The 12021-nt window shown below is 36.2% G+C and overlaps 2 protein-coding genes across 4 annotated transcripts; one reads left to right on the top strand and one right to left on the bottom strand.

Annotated features, from left to right (window-relative positions):
* The first annotated feature begins 5573 nt into the window (after positions 1 to 5573).
* Positions 5574 to 10321, top strand: LOC114729138 (putative tRNA pseudouridine synthase). Of its 3 annotated transcripts, none has more exons than XM_028916124.1 (8): positions 5574 to 5886; positions 5967 to 6002; positions 6344 to 6456; positions 7197 to 7345; positions 7654 to 7798; positions 8266 to 8685; positions 9434 to 9852; positions 9938 to 10321. In XM_028916124.1, the coding sequence occupies exons 1-7, from the start codon at positions 5637 to 5639 to the stop codon at positions 9845 to 9847; spliced, it is 1527 nt and encodes a 508-aa protein (XP_028771957.1). In that variant the 5' UTR covers positions 5574 to 5636; the 3' UTR covers positions 9848 to 9852; positions 9938 to 10321. The 3 variants fall into 3 exon arrangements, with proteins under 3 accessions (XP_028771957.1, XP_028771951.1, XP_028771942.1); XM_028916118.1 differs by having other exon boundaries at positions 9434 to 9865; XM_028916109.1 differs by having other exon boundaries at positions 9434 to 10321.
* Positions 10322 to 10848: 527 nt separating this feature from the next.
* LOC114729156 (O-fucosyltransferase 1) lies at positions 10849 to 12015 on the bottom strand (the record flags this gene model as incomplete). The annotated part of the gene is made up of 2 exons (XM_028916133.1): positions 10849 to 11771; positions 11896 to 12015. Coding segments are annotated over 2 exons (648 nt in total), but the record flags the coding sequence as incomplete, so codon positions are not given.
* Positions 12016 to 12021: the final 6 nt, after the last annotated feature.

The raw sequence follows: 12021 nt of genomic DNA, 5'->3' as shown, positions 1-12021 counted from the left end.
CCAACAAGGCTCACAACCGGTCTACACAAGCACACAAACACACAACCATCATGTATTAGCTTTCAACTAATAATGTGGCCAAAACAACACTTGGGGACACAAAAATTCCTAACTCCAACCGAACTCTACCCAACTCAAAGGGTATAACTATCAAGGCAACACTCCAAGGTCATAAAATCCATTTAAAACCTTAATTCCTTTCCAAACATCAATTAAAACTCATAATCTCAAGGACCCACTATAGGAATTCAACACCCAAACATCCCATTTGAACAATTGAAGTCTTAACAACATTCTAAACCGATTAAACATCCAATTTAACCCTCCTTAACATAACCCAAATCACAAAACTCAAAATCAACCTCCACATTATCATCCTCAATCACAAACCTCCCATTTCCATAAACCCCAATTTCAAAAACTCAAAGTTCTTTAAATCCAAGAAAACTACACCGATTAAATACTTAGACTAATCTAAAGCAATCAATTAAACTCAAAACAATTGGTCAAAAACCTTCATTCCATAACAACCTAGAAAACTCTAGAGTTTCACCATAAATCCTCAGAAATCCCAAGAAAGAAAGTAGATTAGAGGTTAAAATCACTTACTTGAGGTAATGGATCCTTAGAAATGCCTTTCCCAAGCCACAACACCGAAACCCTAGCAGAGCTTCTCTCTCCTCCTTTAGATTTTCTAATTTTCGCACCAACAGACCCTCCCGCGACTATATAGATTCCGCACCTTTCGCCACGGCGAACCCAGAACTTTGTCGCGGCGAACTAATCCCGAGAGGGATTACTCGCCTGAAAACCTGACTTCACCGCGGCGAACGCTTCCCGGGAGGAAACTCTCGCTCACCTAGAAAACCTTCGCCGTGGCGAAACCTTCCCGAGAGGGAAACCTCGCTCACCTGAACAACTTCACCGCGGCATCCCTATGACTTCGTCGCGGCCAAACCTTCCCGAAAAGACAAACCCCCTTGGAACTCCCGGTTCGCTTCGCCGCGGCGAACATACCCTGAAAGGGGTATGTTCACCTATTCTTCCAACATATCTCAATTCCACCCCGAACACCAAGATCAACATCAAATCACTAATCTATCCTCAAAATCAACCAAAAAGAGGCTATTAAAACCCGATAAAACTTAGGATGTTACACAGTGCTGGAATCAATTTTATTTAGCCGCTTGCGAAAAGGTTAGCACAACAAAGTCATCCATTTTCTTTTCTCCGAGAGTTCATACTACAATGAGAAGATTAGTTATGGATATCATTGGAATGAAAATCACAACAGAGATTGGCAAATATTTAGGCTTTCCCTTAACTAGAGATAAAAGAAGAAGAGATACTTTTCAATATATAGTTGATAGAGTGAACTCTAAATTGGCTACTTGGAAGGCTAATTGTCTCTTAATAGTATGTAGGATCACGTTAGCAAGATTAGTCCTTAGTTTAGTTCCCTTGTATCTGATGCAGGTCACCATGATTCCAAAGAGTATTTGTCATGAGGTGGAAAGGCTGCAGCAGAATTTTATTTGGGCGAAGAAGGAACACTGTGGTTACCATCCAATTAGCTGGGACAAAATCACTCAGCCAAGGAGCCATGGAGGACTCGGGTTTAAGAAACTGTGCTCAGTGAATCAGGCTTTTGGTGCTAAACATGCATGGAAGTTGATCATTGGCTTAAAAGCTCTATGGACTGATGTTTTAATACATAAGTATATGTTGAGGAGTGAAGAAGAAATACTCAATGTGCAGAAGGGTGATTCTCGTTTGTGGCATTTTATTTGTCAGCAAAGTAATTTTGTTAATAGTGGAATTAAGTGGAAGCTTAGAAATGGTGAGCATATAAGTTTCTTCATGATATTAGGCTGTTCCAGCAAAAGAAGATTAAAGATATGTGTCAGCACCCGCTAACTCCCATGAAAAAAAAATTCAAATGTGGCCGATTGGACCAAGTTTAGAACTTGGGATTATGATTGCTTGCAGAATGTGGTTAACCAGGAAGTGATGCAGAGATTGATTACTCAAATCCCTCCCTTTGACAATGCAGGAAATGATGTTATGACATGGAAAAACTCTACTCATGGAAAACTTTCCTGTTAAGAGTGCTTATCAAATGATTGAGAAAACCAACTCTCATGCTTATAATTTTGTTTTTAAGCATATTTGGAAGTGGCATGGGGCTGAGAAAATAAGAGTCTTCTTATGGATTACTTTTCATAACAGATTGCCTACTAGAGAATGGAAGAGTAGATAGTCTATAAGCTCTCCTAATTGTTCTCATTGTAATGATGGGATTGAGACTGCTTTTCATATTTCATGGGATTGTTTGTATGCCAAAGAAGTGTGGCTGCACCTTGTTCATCCAAGGTATTTATCTCATTTCTTCTCATTTTTTTAACTGAATGGGTGGCCTAGAATCTCTCTAATGATGTGGGAGTTGCTGTGACCATGGATTTGAATTTCATATGGGGAGTCTCAATTTGGTTGCTATGGAACTGGAGAAATAAACATGTTTTTCAAGAAGATTTTCAAAAGCCAAACGAACCTGCCATAGTTGTTTTGAATACTTGGAAAAATTATGCACAATCCTCAGAACCGATTACTTTAATTTTAAAAGGTTTATCTAATCATATATGGGGATGGCAACCTCCAGTTAGTGGTTGGGTTAAAATCAATGTTGATGCGGCTGTTTCTTTGTCCTCTAAGAAAGCATGATGTGGTGGAATGATTAGAGACACTAATGGCTCTTGGATTGTTGTTTTTTTCTCATTTCATAGGGGACTGTAGTGTTATAGAGACTGAAGAATGGGCAATCTTAAAGGGGTTAAATTTAGCCTGAGAATTTGGTTTTAGAAAAGTTGTTTTAGAATCGGATTTGAAAGTTACTATTGATGCTTTACAAAAGGTGGAAATGTCGTCTTCAAGCAGCCTCGTGTTTATGCAAACTCGGTCATTAATGAGATATGCATGGGATCTGGTCTTGCTATATATACCCAGAAGGTCGAATATGCTTACCGATTCACTTGCTAAAGATGGGCTCTCGTGTTCTTCCTTGTTCAGCACGTGTCCTACTCACTTGAAGAACATTTGCGAAAATGATTTGCTGGGATTTAATCCCTTGATTAATTAGTTGTGTTTATTTTGGACTCCAGCCCTCCTGTATACCCAAAAAAAAAAAACAACAAAAATCATTATATGTAGAGTTGGTAAAAAAGGCCAACCTATAGGTTGCGGATTGGCCTATTATGATGTGGACTAAAGTAGTTTGTATTTTTTTTGTTGTTGTATAGAGTATCCCTCCACTTGAATGGTAAGAGACTAATCTCTCATGGTACTATCAGGTGCCGCAGCGGAGACTCCTCCTAACAATGTTTTTTTTCATACATACCGCCACAAGGATTAAACTCAGGATATGATATTTAAGGTACCCAAATCCCTTCTATTTGGACTAATACTTGTTGGTCAATAGTTTATACCTTGACAGGTTAGTAAAATACCAACTTGAGCCCGCCAACTCGCCTATAATTTTTTTTTAAAAAAAAAAAATCTGTTTTTTCCCCATACATTCAAGCAAGGACATGGCTTTTTCAAAAAAATCAATAAATAAATTAAATTTTACATTGAAAATTGATTAATTAGGCTTTGGTTTATGGGTTAGTTTTTTTGGTGTGTGTTGGGTGTTAACTTAAGTAGGGTATGTGAGTGGGGTTTTAACTTAAGTAGGGTAAGGTTTGAAATTTTGAAGGTTAAGTGGGTCATGAGAAGAAGGATTGATTAGCTAGCCAACCTGCACACTCAATATAGTCTAGGGTGAAAATAGTTCAGGCTCTAGCAGGTTTTTCACTTATCCAAGCTTGTTCTCTTTTACAGGCTAGCTTTAAAATTCTAATCCTAGGTTTTTTTTAATAAGTAAATTTTTGGCATTTTCACATGGTTTTTTAAATCATTTAATATTAATATAATATCTAAAAATTATATAAAGTTACAACATATATATAAATGATGAATACTACGAATTAAAAATCCTCATCAAATGAAAAAAGTGTCTAATTCTTAATAAAATACAACAAAAATTATAATTCAAATAAACATATTTTTGCTTGGAAAATAAATATTTTTAATGTAGTTACATCGGTGTCATGAATCTTTTTTTTGGCCCATTTTAATCAAGTTAAATCTTTTTTCCAAGAAATAAAGTCGTCATCTTATGACATGCATTTATTCTTTTTTTTTTTTAAAAAAAAATAAAGGAAACATTCTATTTAATGAATCTATGCAATGACCCTGAGAACGTATGTTTATCTAATTCGACCAATCTGCTATAGCCAACGAGGGGTTAATGAAATACAAAATCTCGACATGACCACACCATCATGATTCATGAACTCGTATTACCTCCGATCCTAATTATAAGACCCAGTTAATTAATTTGAGGAGATTAAAAAAATAAGTTAAATTAGTTATTTGTAATAAATATGTGTTATTTTTTCTAAAATATCATTTTTAATCAACTATATTGGCTAGAACTACCATTATTAAAATGACTATCTTAAGAAAAAATGCATAAATATGAGAGATAAAATATATTAGGGTATTCTATTTAAGACCAACATAAAAGTCAAACAAGGTCTTATATGAAGGACAGGAGGTAGTAATTGATTTAGCAAACCAATTTGAATATTCATTGATTGTAGTAATTCATAATAATATTCTTATCTCTGACAAGATGTTCTTAATAAACCAAATAGTTATTTTCATCCTATTCAATTTTAAATATAAGTTTTAAGGTTATTTTATTTCTTAAATTTATAATTTTTTTTCAAACTATTCCTATTGTATGTATATAGTAAAAGAATTTTTATCACAAATAGTGTTAATACAAATGATAAATAATTGAAAAAAGTTAGCTTAAAAAGTTAACAAATATTTTTTAAATAATTAATTTAACTAATTTTTTTTAATATGATGAAGTAGTTATTGATAGAATAAGATTTATCATAGCATGGAAAAGAACTCTAATAGTAATAATCAAATTAGTAGCCATCTCGTTTCTTCTCGTTATACCATCAAGGAATTGGAAATATGATTAGGGCGTGTTTGGGTAAGATTAAAATCATAGTTTTAGACATGCTTTTAAGGTATACGAGATAAATATATAGAAGAATTTGTCTCGATTTACAAAAAAATACTTATGAAAAGTGATTATTGGGGTATCCAAACACCCTTTCTGTCAAATTTCTCCCAATGCACCTTTGCGTGCATTTCTTATATTATCAAAATAATAATAATAATCATAATAATGACTTAATTAAGATCAGCAGCATATGATTTTACTAAATGATTCTTATTATATTATATCTTGTCTATTTTTCAATTTTCATTTGATATTTTTCTCTGTTTGATTAGATAGATGGTGTTTGGTGGGTTAAATCGAGCGGTATCATTTATAATTTTAATTTAATTTTTTTTCCCAGTCTAAAATTATCTTTTTTCTTCTTGATAACAAGATTTATCTTCCGTAAGTAACCGTTGGTCGGCAGTTAGTGCTGATGGGATAATCCCTGGAAGACTTCGAGCTGATAAGCAACTGAGCGCTTCCTTAACATTCAGAAGCTTCATGAAGATTAGCAATGGTGGTCTCATATGCTCTGCGATTCCCACTATCTCCATGTCCAAACCCGAACCCGAACCCAAACCCTATCGCGAAGTTTCCATTTCTGCCTCCTACACTGTTTAGATGCTATTGTTCTTCCACTGAAACTGAAACCTCTGCCCAATTGCCTCCAAACCCTTCGCCTCTCCTTTCTCCTAACAAATGGCATCCTTTTATGAAGAAAAAAGTCGTAATGCGTGTCGGATACGTCGGCACCGATTATAGAGGTTCCCTATTTCCCATCTTTCGGATTTCGCATGTGTTTTGAAATGTTCGGAATGGCGTGATCTCACATGGCTATTTTCAGGTCTGCAAATGCAACGAGATGAACACAGATTATCCAGTAAGCTACTTCTGCTTATTTTCCCTCGGTTATGCTGGAAAATAAGAAATGATTATGCTAGCTCGTGAAGTAAATACGTTGGAAATTTAACTTCTATATATTTATTCAATGTATTTTTCCGGAACGGTAATGTATTTGGCTGTACATCAGTGTTCCATGTACATTTATGTGAGTAGCTGCATTGAGTAAAAGCTGGTTTAATGTGAAATGATTATGTAAGAAGTTTTAATGAGTACAAGCCTTACATATTTACTTCTTTTCAAATTAAAAAACAAAAAGTGGCTTCTGGCATTCATAAATCAGATGGCGTCTTGCTAAAGCATTGCAAATTTGACATGAAGCTATTGAGAAAGAACTGGAAACTGCTATTTTCAAGGCCGGTGGCATCCTTGATAGCAATTATGGGGATCTGTACAAAGTTGCTTGGGGTCGAAGTAGCAGAACTGACAAAGGAGTAATCTTATTATTTTCATCTGTGAATTTATAAATTGGCTATTTCTTGGCAAAATTGCTCAAAAGTCCCTGCTTAGGAAATTAATTGTGCAAAGTACTTGGAATCATGTTAAGGACTATCCATACATTCCAAGCTTCAACAAGAAGAAAACACGGCAAATGACGATAAATCAAGGGCATTAAATGAAAAAGGAAAAGGTTAAACCAGCACTCAGCTACAATACAAACTGAAATTGGAAGAATCTTTGTTACTTGCCATGGAAACTTATTGGTTTCATAGATCACAAAAATGGAGTGAAATTTTCAAAAGGAGTTATGAATAAATAATACTTAAAAGGCATTTCCTTCTCCGGAATAGCTTGCCCCCATCATTTCTGCCACCTCTATCGTTGGAATCACGCTTAGTCACTGTCCCCTCCTTGCTCACTCGTCTACTCCATCCTTGCACCTTCGCTCTTCACCTGTGCCTTCATCCTTGTTTTCCCTTCAGCTTCGTTTATGTTTGTTTTTTTTTTTTTTGGAATGTTTACTTTAAGGGTAGATTGCCATTTCTTATGCATATCTATTTCTCCTAAAGGACCTTAGTCCTTAACTGGATTCCAGGTACTTGTGCACAATTAATTTTCTAATTAGGGACTTTTGAGCAATTTCCCCCTGTTTCTTTTCTTTTTGCATGCCTGCACATGAGGGGACATACACTTTATTTGACTTCATAACTGTCTGATGTGACGGATGTGCTAGGTCCACTCTTTGGCAACTATGATCTCCTTAAAGATGGAGATTCCTGAGAATGCATGGCAAGGAGACCCTTATGGCATTTTGCTTGCTAATTGTATTAACTCTTATCTTCCTCATACTATCAAAGTCTTTAGTATTCTGCCTTCGAAAAAGTAAGATCATTAGTCTCACGTGTTACAACTATTACTAATCTGTTGTAGCATCAAAATCTAAAATTGATTTCGTATATTATGCAACTAATATATGAAAGACCCTAGATTCATTCAAGTTAAAATTGTTATCCATGAGAAAACAAGTATCCACTGGGAGGAGAGATTGCAATTATAAGAGTTTTTTTTTTTTTTTTTAAAGAATTGTTCTGTTTCGTTTCTTCATGTTAAGTAAAAAGCGGCATACTTCCTTGTTATTCAATGCCCTCTCTCACCCTGTTCCCTGACCGCATGGCTTTGGTTTGTCTCAGGAGATTTGATCCTAGAAGAGAGTGCAATCTGAGAAAGTACTCTTACCTCCTCCCTGCTGATATTATAGGAATCCAAAGTCATCTTAGTGAGAATGAAATTCAATATCATATTTCGGACTTCAACACTATACTTAGCGCCTTTGAGGTATATTATTTTAGTTTTCACTTCATATAACGTGAAGATCCCATTTGCCTTATCTACCTAATGTAGTTAACATAACCATGACGATAGTAGATTTATTTGTTGCATAGGGTAAAAGACTTATTTCATTATTAACCTCCTGTAGTTCCGAATTGCTCTGTTTTTTTTTTTTCTTAAAATTATATTTATGAAGGTGAAAAAAAATTACTAGACATTGAAGAAATACATGGTAAATGTCACCAAATCTCCATCACCAAGCTGGAATCTTTATTTAAGCAAATTGTCCCATTCATGTTCAGAAATTCTAACCCTTTCTTTGTTTGTTGCTGTGCACGTACGAGGCATAGTTACTGGTGACTCACCAGCCATCACTATCATTTTATTGTTAACTGAAAAAAAGAACGATGTAAGGGTAACATTTTGATAGCTACCCCTATAGTTATTTTTTCATCTGTTATGCTTTGTTGTAGGGAGAACATCCTTTCCATAATTATACTGTCAGGTCAAAGTACAGGAAAAAATTGAAGGTAAGGCAATCACCTGGAAATGTTGGCATGTCAAGCAGAAGAGACTCTCTTGGTATGATCTCAGCTTCTGGATCAGAATCTGAGGAAAGTGATGGAGAGGATTTTGACGGTTGTGAACCATCCACTTCAAGCAACAGGGAACAGGAGGAGAAATCTTTAGATGTTGACGCTTCTAATTTAAATTATAAAAACTCCCGTTCAGCTGTCTATGCAAGATGGTTATATGAGCCTGATGAGACTGATAGATTAAATGCTTCCCATTTCAGAAGGGTTTTTCATTGTTCTTGTGGGAACTTGGAAAATTCACTCGGATATGGTTATGTTGAGATCAACATATGGGGGGAGTCATTCATGTTGCATCAAGTATGTCTTTATTGCGACTAGATTCTATTCATACTCTTTGGATATTTCGAGGCTGGTTTATGTTGTTTTCATATCTCACTCTAGTTGCTAATCCCTCTCCCCCCAACCAAAAGATAAAAATCAGTTGTTTGGTTTGCTTCACATCATCCATGAGTAGTGGAAAGAAAAGTGGAAAAAAACTGATTTAACCCCAGCAGCAACCATTGTATTATGACAGCTTGAATCGATCTGTCTATTTATGCTTATCCTTTCAGGTGGTGCGTAAAATTAAGCATGACAGCAGTTAGCAGTCTTCTAATGCTCAGTGGTTCATTGCACGACATTTTTCTTAGTGGCTGTTGGGATAACAGAATAACTGACCCACAATTAAAAGTTATGTAATTGGAGGAATTTAAAGATATTTGAATGCCTTTATTTAACGCAATTGTGTGGCTTATCACCTGGTTTTTAGAGTCTGCCTCATTGAGACTGGACCCTTTGAAACTTTTGCAGAGGTCCTTTTCACATGACATAGCAGTGAACAGTGGTTAATACGCTTGCATGCTTCGTTTCACATGATTATGATCAACTGTCCACATTGGGTGCCTAGTTGCTTTACTTTAGGTTGTAACTGCCATTTGGTAACTGGTTGCTTCTCTTTTATAGGATGGAATGAAATAGCTTAATGGATTCCTTTGTAGAGAGTTAAATGCTCAAACTTATGACATTAATGATTAATCATATACAAACTAACTCGGTAACTCATCAGATCCGCAAAATGATTGGAACTGCAGTGGCAGTAAAGCGGGACTTGCTTCCTAGAGACATCCTTGCATTGTCGCTGGTTAAATTTTCTCGAATTGTCCTCCCTCTTGCCCCAGCAGAAGTTTTAATTTTAAGGGGAAACACATTTAGAATGAGAGCAAGTGCTGGAAACATGACAAGGCCAGAAATGGTGTCTATGGTTGAATCGGAACAAATTCTTCAGGCAGTTGATGACTTCTATTTATCTGTTATGCTGCCTAAAGTTTCAATGTTCCTAGATTCATCAAATTCTCCTTGGACAGATTGGGTTGAGAAATTGGATAGGAACTCAAGCATTCCACATTCTGAACTAGATGAAGTCAGAAAAGCTTGGAAAACATGGAAGGAAAAGAGATCAAATGCTGCACTAGATTCATAGTAAATGTATGTAATTGAGGTATATATCTTCCAACCTATCTATTGTTGCTTGCAAGTTAATGGCATTGAAGGTTGCTATTGTCACTCGCAGAGTCTTCAGAGCTCAGACATTGAAGATAATGCAGAATATGATCTGGTCATCTGGATGAGTAGACTCACCTGTTTGTAGATCTTTGTATTTGCCTGGGCTTGGCGGAAGACAGTTCTTAATCTAACTGTTAACTGCATATTATGAAAATAGTACCAGCAGGTATTAAGCACTCTTCTTTCTCCAAACTGGTGAAAAGGATATCTTAACACAAGGTGATGTAATTTGCTACTTTCGTCTGTTAACACGCAACACAGGTAGTGGTAATCTAGTTTCAAGTGCTATTGATTTATACATGATGTATAATTGTATTTATACCCAGGGTGCTTCGTCTAGAGAGTTTCTGTCTGTTAGTAGACTGATTTATTTTATGGAATGAATACTCTTCCTGGATAAATGGTTTTGATCTTAATGCGATTAATTTGATCTTAATGCACGTGGACGTGTGTGTTCGATAGTTTTCCAGTTATAAATTATGTATTACATTCATTATCAGTATTGGTTACTACGTAACATGAGAATCTGGGGAAAAGTTGCCGAGGCACCTTTATTTTCGAGTAAAATTGTGATATTCTCATAGTTTTTCCCCCCTCTTTTCCTATTACATTTTTGTGAATTAAGCGTCATTTGAATGTCTAGTTAAATAATGCTAAAGCAAGACCTGAATTGGTGAGAGATTTAGTATAATGTGTATCCTGGTACGAATGGTAAAGTAAGCGGATATGGAGAAATAAGAGATTGACCATAAGAATGATGGTGAAGAAAAACTCTCATGTCAATTTTTTGCACGGAAAGAGGCAATGTCACTCGGGGGAATTAAAAAAGACTCACAACCAACAATCTTACACTAGTATTTCTTATCACACTTTCGTCCTTCGCCACTTTCCTACAACAAGGTGGGGAATGATCAAAAGTACAAAAATTATCCAAAACTTCATGAGAAAGTTTGGCTAATAAATTAGCAGTACAATAAGTACCAACGGCGACACTGATAGCATTTTAACGCACGAGGAACTAGTGTCTTCTGATCTTCCTTTCATGTTCCAAGTGAAACTCAGACCAATAAACAAATCAGCATCTCTCGCATTAATGTGTAATTTCTGAGACTAAAAAAGAAAGAGAAGACAACCTGACATTCTGGATCTGATCACAAGAATCCATTACTTTTCAACTTGGCGCAAAGCAGCTCATCACTGGGAATAATATAAACATTAGCTCAAGTAGAGAAGCAACTCTCATCTTTCTGCTGAAGACATTGCCGCATTTTAGTAATTAAATGCTTCGTTCTGCATCTGATCGTTCTAAATAATTAACTATCATTTGATGGACATCGGTCAGCAGGGTTATCAGGAGATAATTTGCAGAAGCATTCTGGCCAAGAATTTGTATAGAAAGACTCTGGTGTGATGCGCTTGTGAGGTCCGCCAAAGTTTGTTGCAAGCATGACTCTCTTGATAGCTTCCTCAAAGCCAGCAGTCTTCCCATTCTCTCTATCAACGAAAATAGGAGCAAGAGCTTTTCTGTCGGGTCTGATCGTGGTCCGGAAGCCCTCATAGAGGCGATGTCCAAGGAGGTTGTTGGCAAAGTTGCTAGGGCCATCATATGTTGGCATAAAAATGTCAGAATGAAGACAGACCATGTAATCCACAGCAGACCCTGCCAAGCCTCTAGTGTTCTCAGCAAGTTCATCAGAAGGTTCTACGGAACTATGATTTTCAAGGTGTGGAAACAGACTTCGAAATGGCTTCATAAACCGTTCCCCACCAAATAGTTCACCAGCTGCTAAATATATCTTGGTAGCATTGTCAAAACCCATTGAACGCAGAATAAGGCCCACCTAACATGAGAGATATATTGATGGGGTCGGCCAACTAATATTGTTAATATTATATTCATGAGATATGTCTGAAAAGTATAATCACCAGACACAAATTAAACGGCAATAAGCATAACTGTCTTACCTCTTCCGGGGTCAATGGGCACTTCCCAATGGCTCTTCTTTCATTGTAGACAAGTCTTTTGGGTGCAAAATTTTCTTCTCGATATTTTCTCAATATCTGTTGTTCGTCAGAAGAAAATATATCCAA

Source organism: Neltuma alba, unplaced genomic scaffold, assembly GCF_004799145.2.
Source record: "Neltuma alba isolate B1F8T4 unplaced genomic scaffold, ASM479914v2 tig00002462_pilon, whole genome shotgun sequence".
NCBI lineage: Eukaryota > Viridiplantae > Streptophyta > Magnoliopsida > Fabales > Fabaceae > Neltuma > Neltuma alba.
The sequence above is the reverse complement of the archived record's forward strand: the minus strand, read 5'-3'. Positions and strand labels throughout refer to the sequence as shown.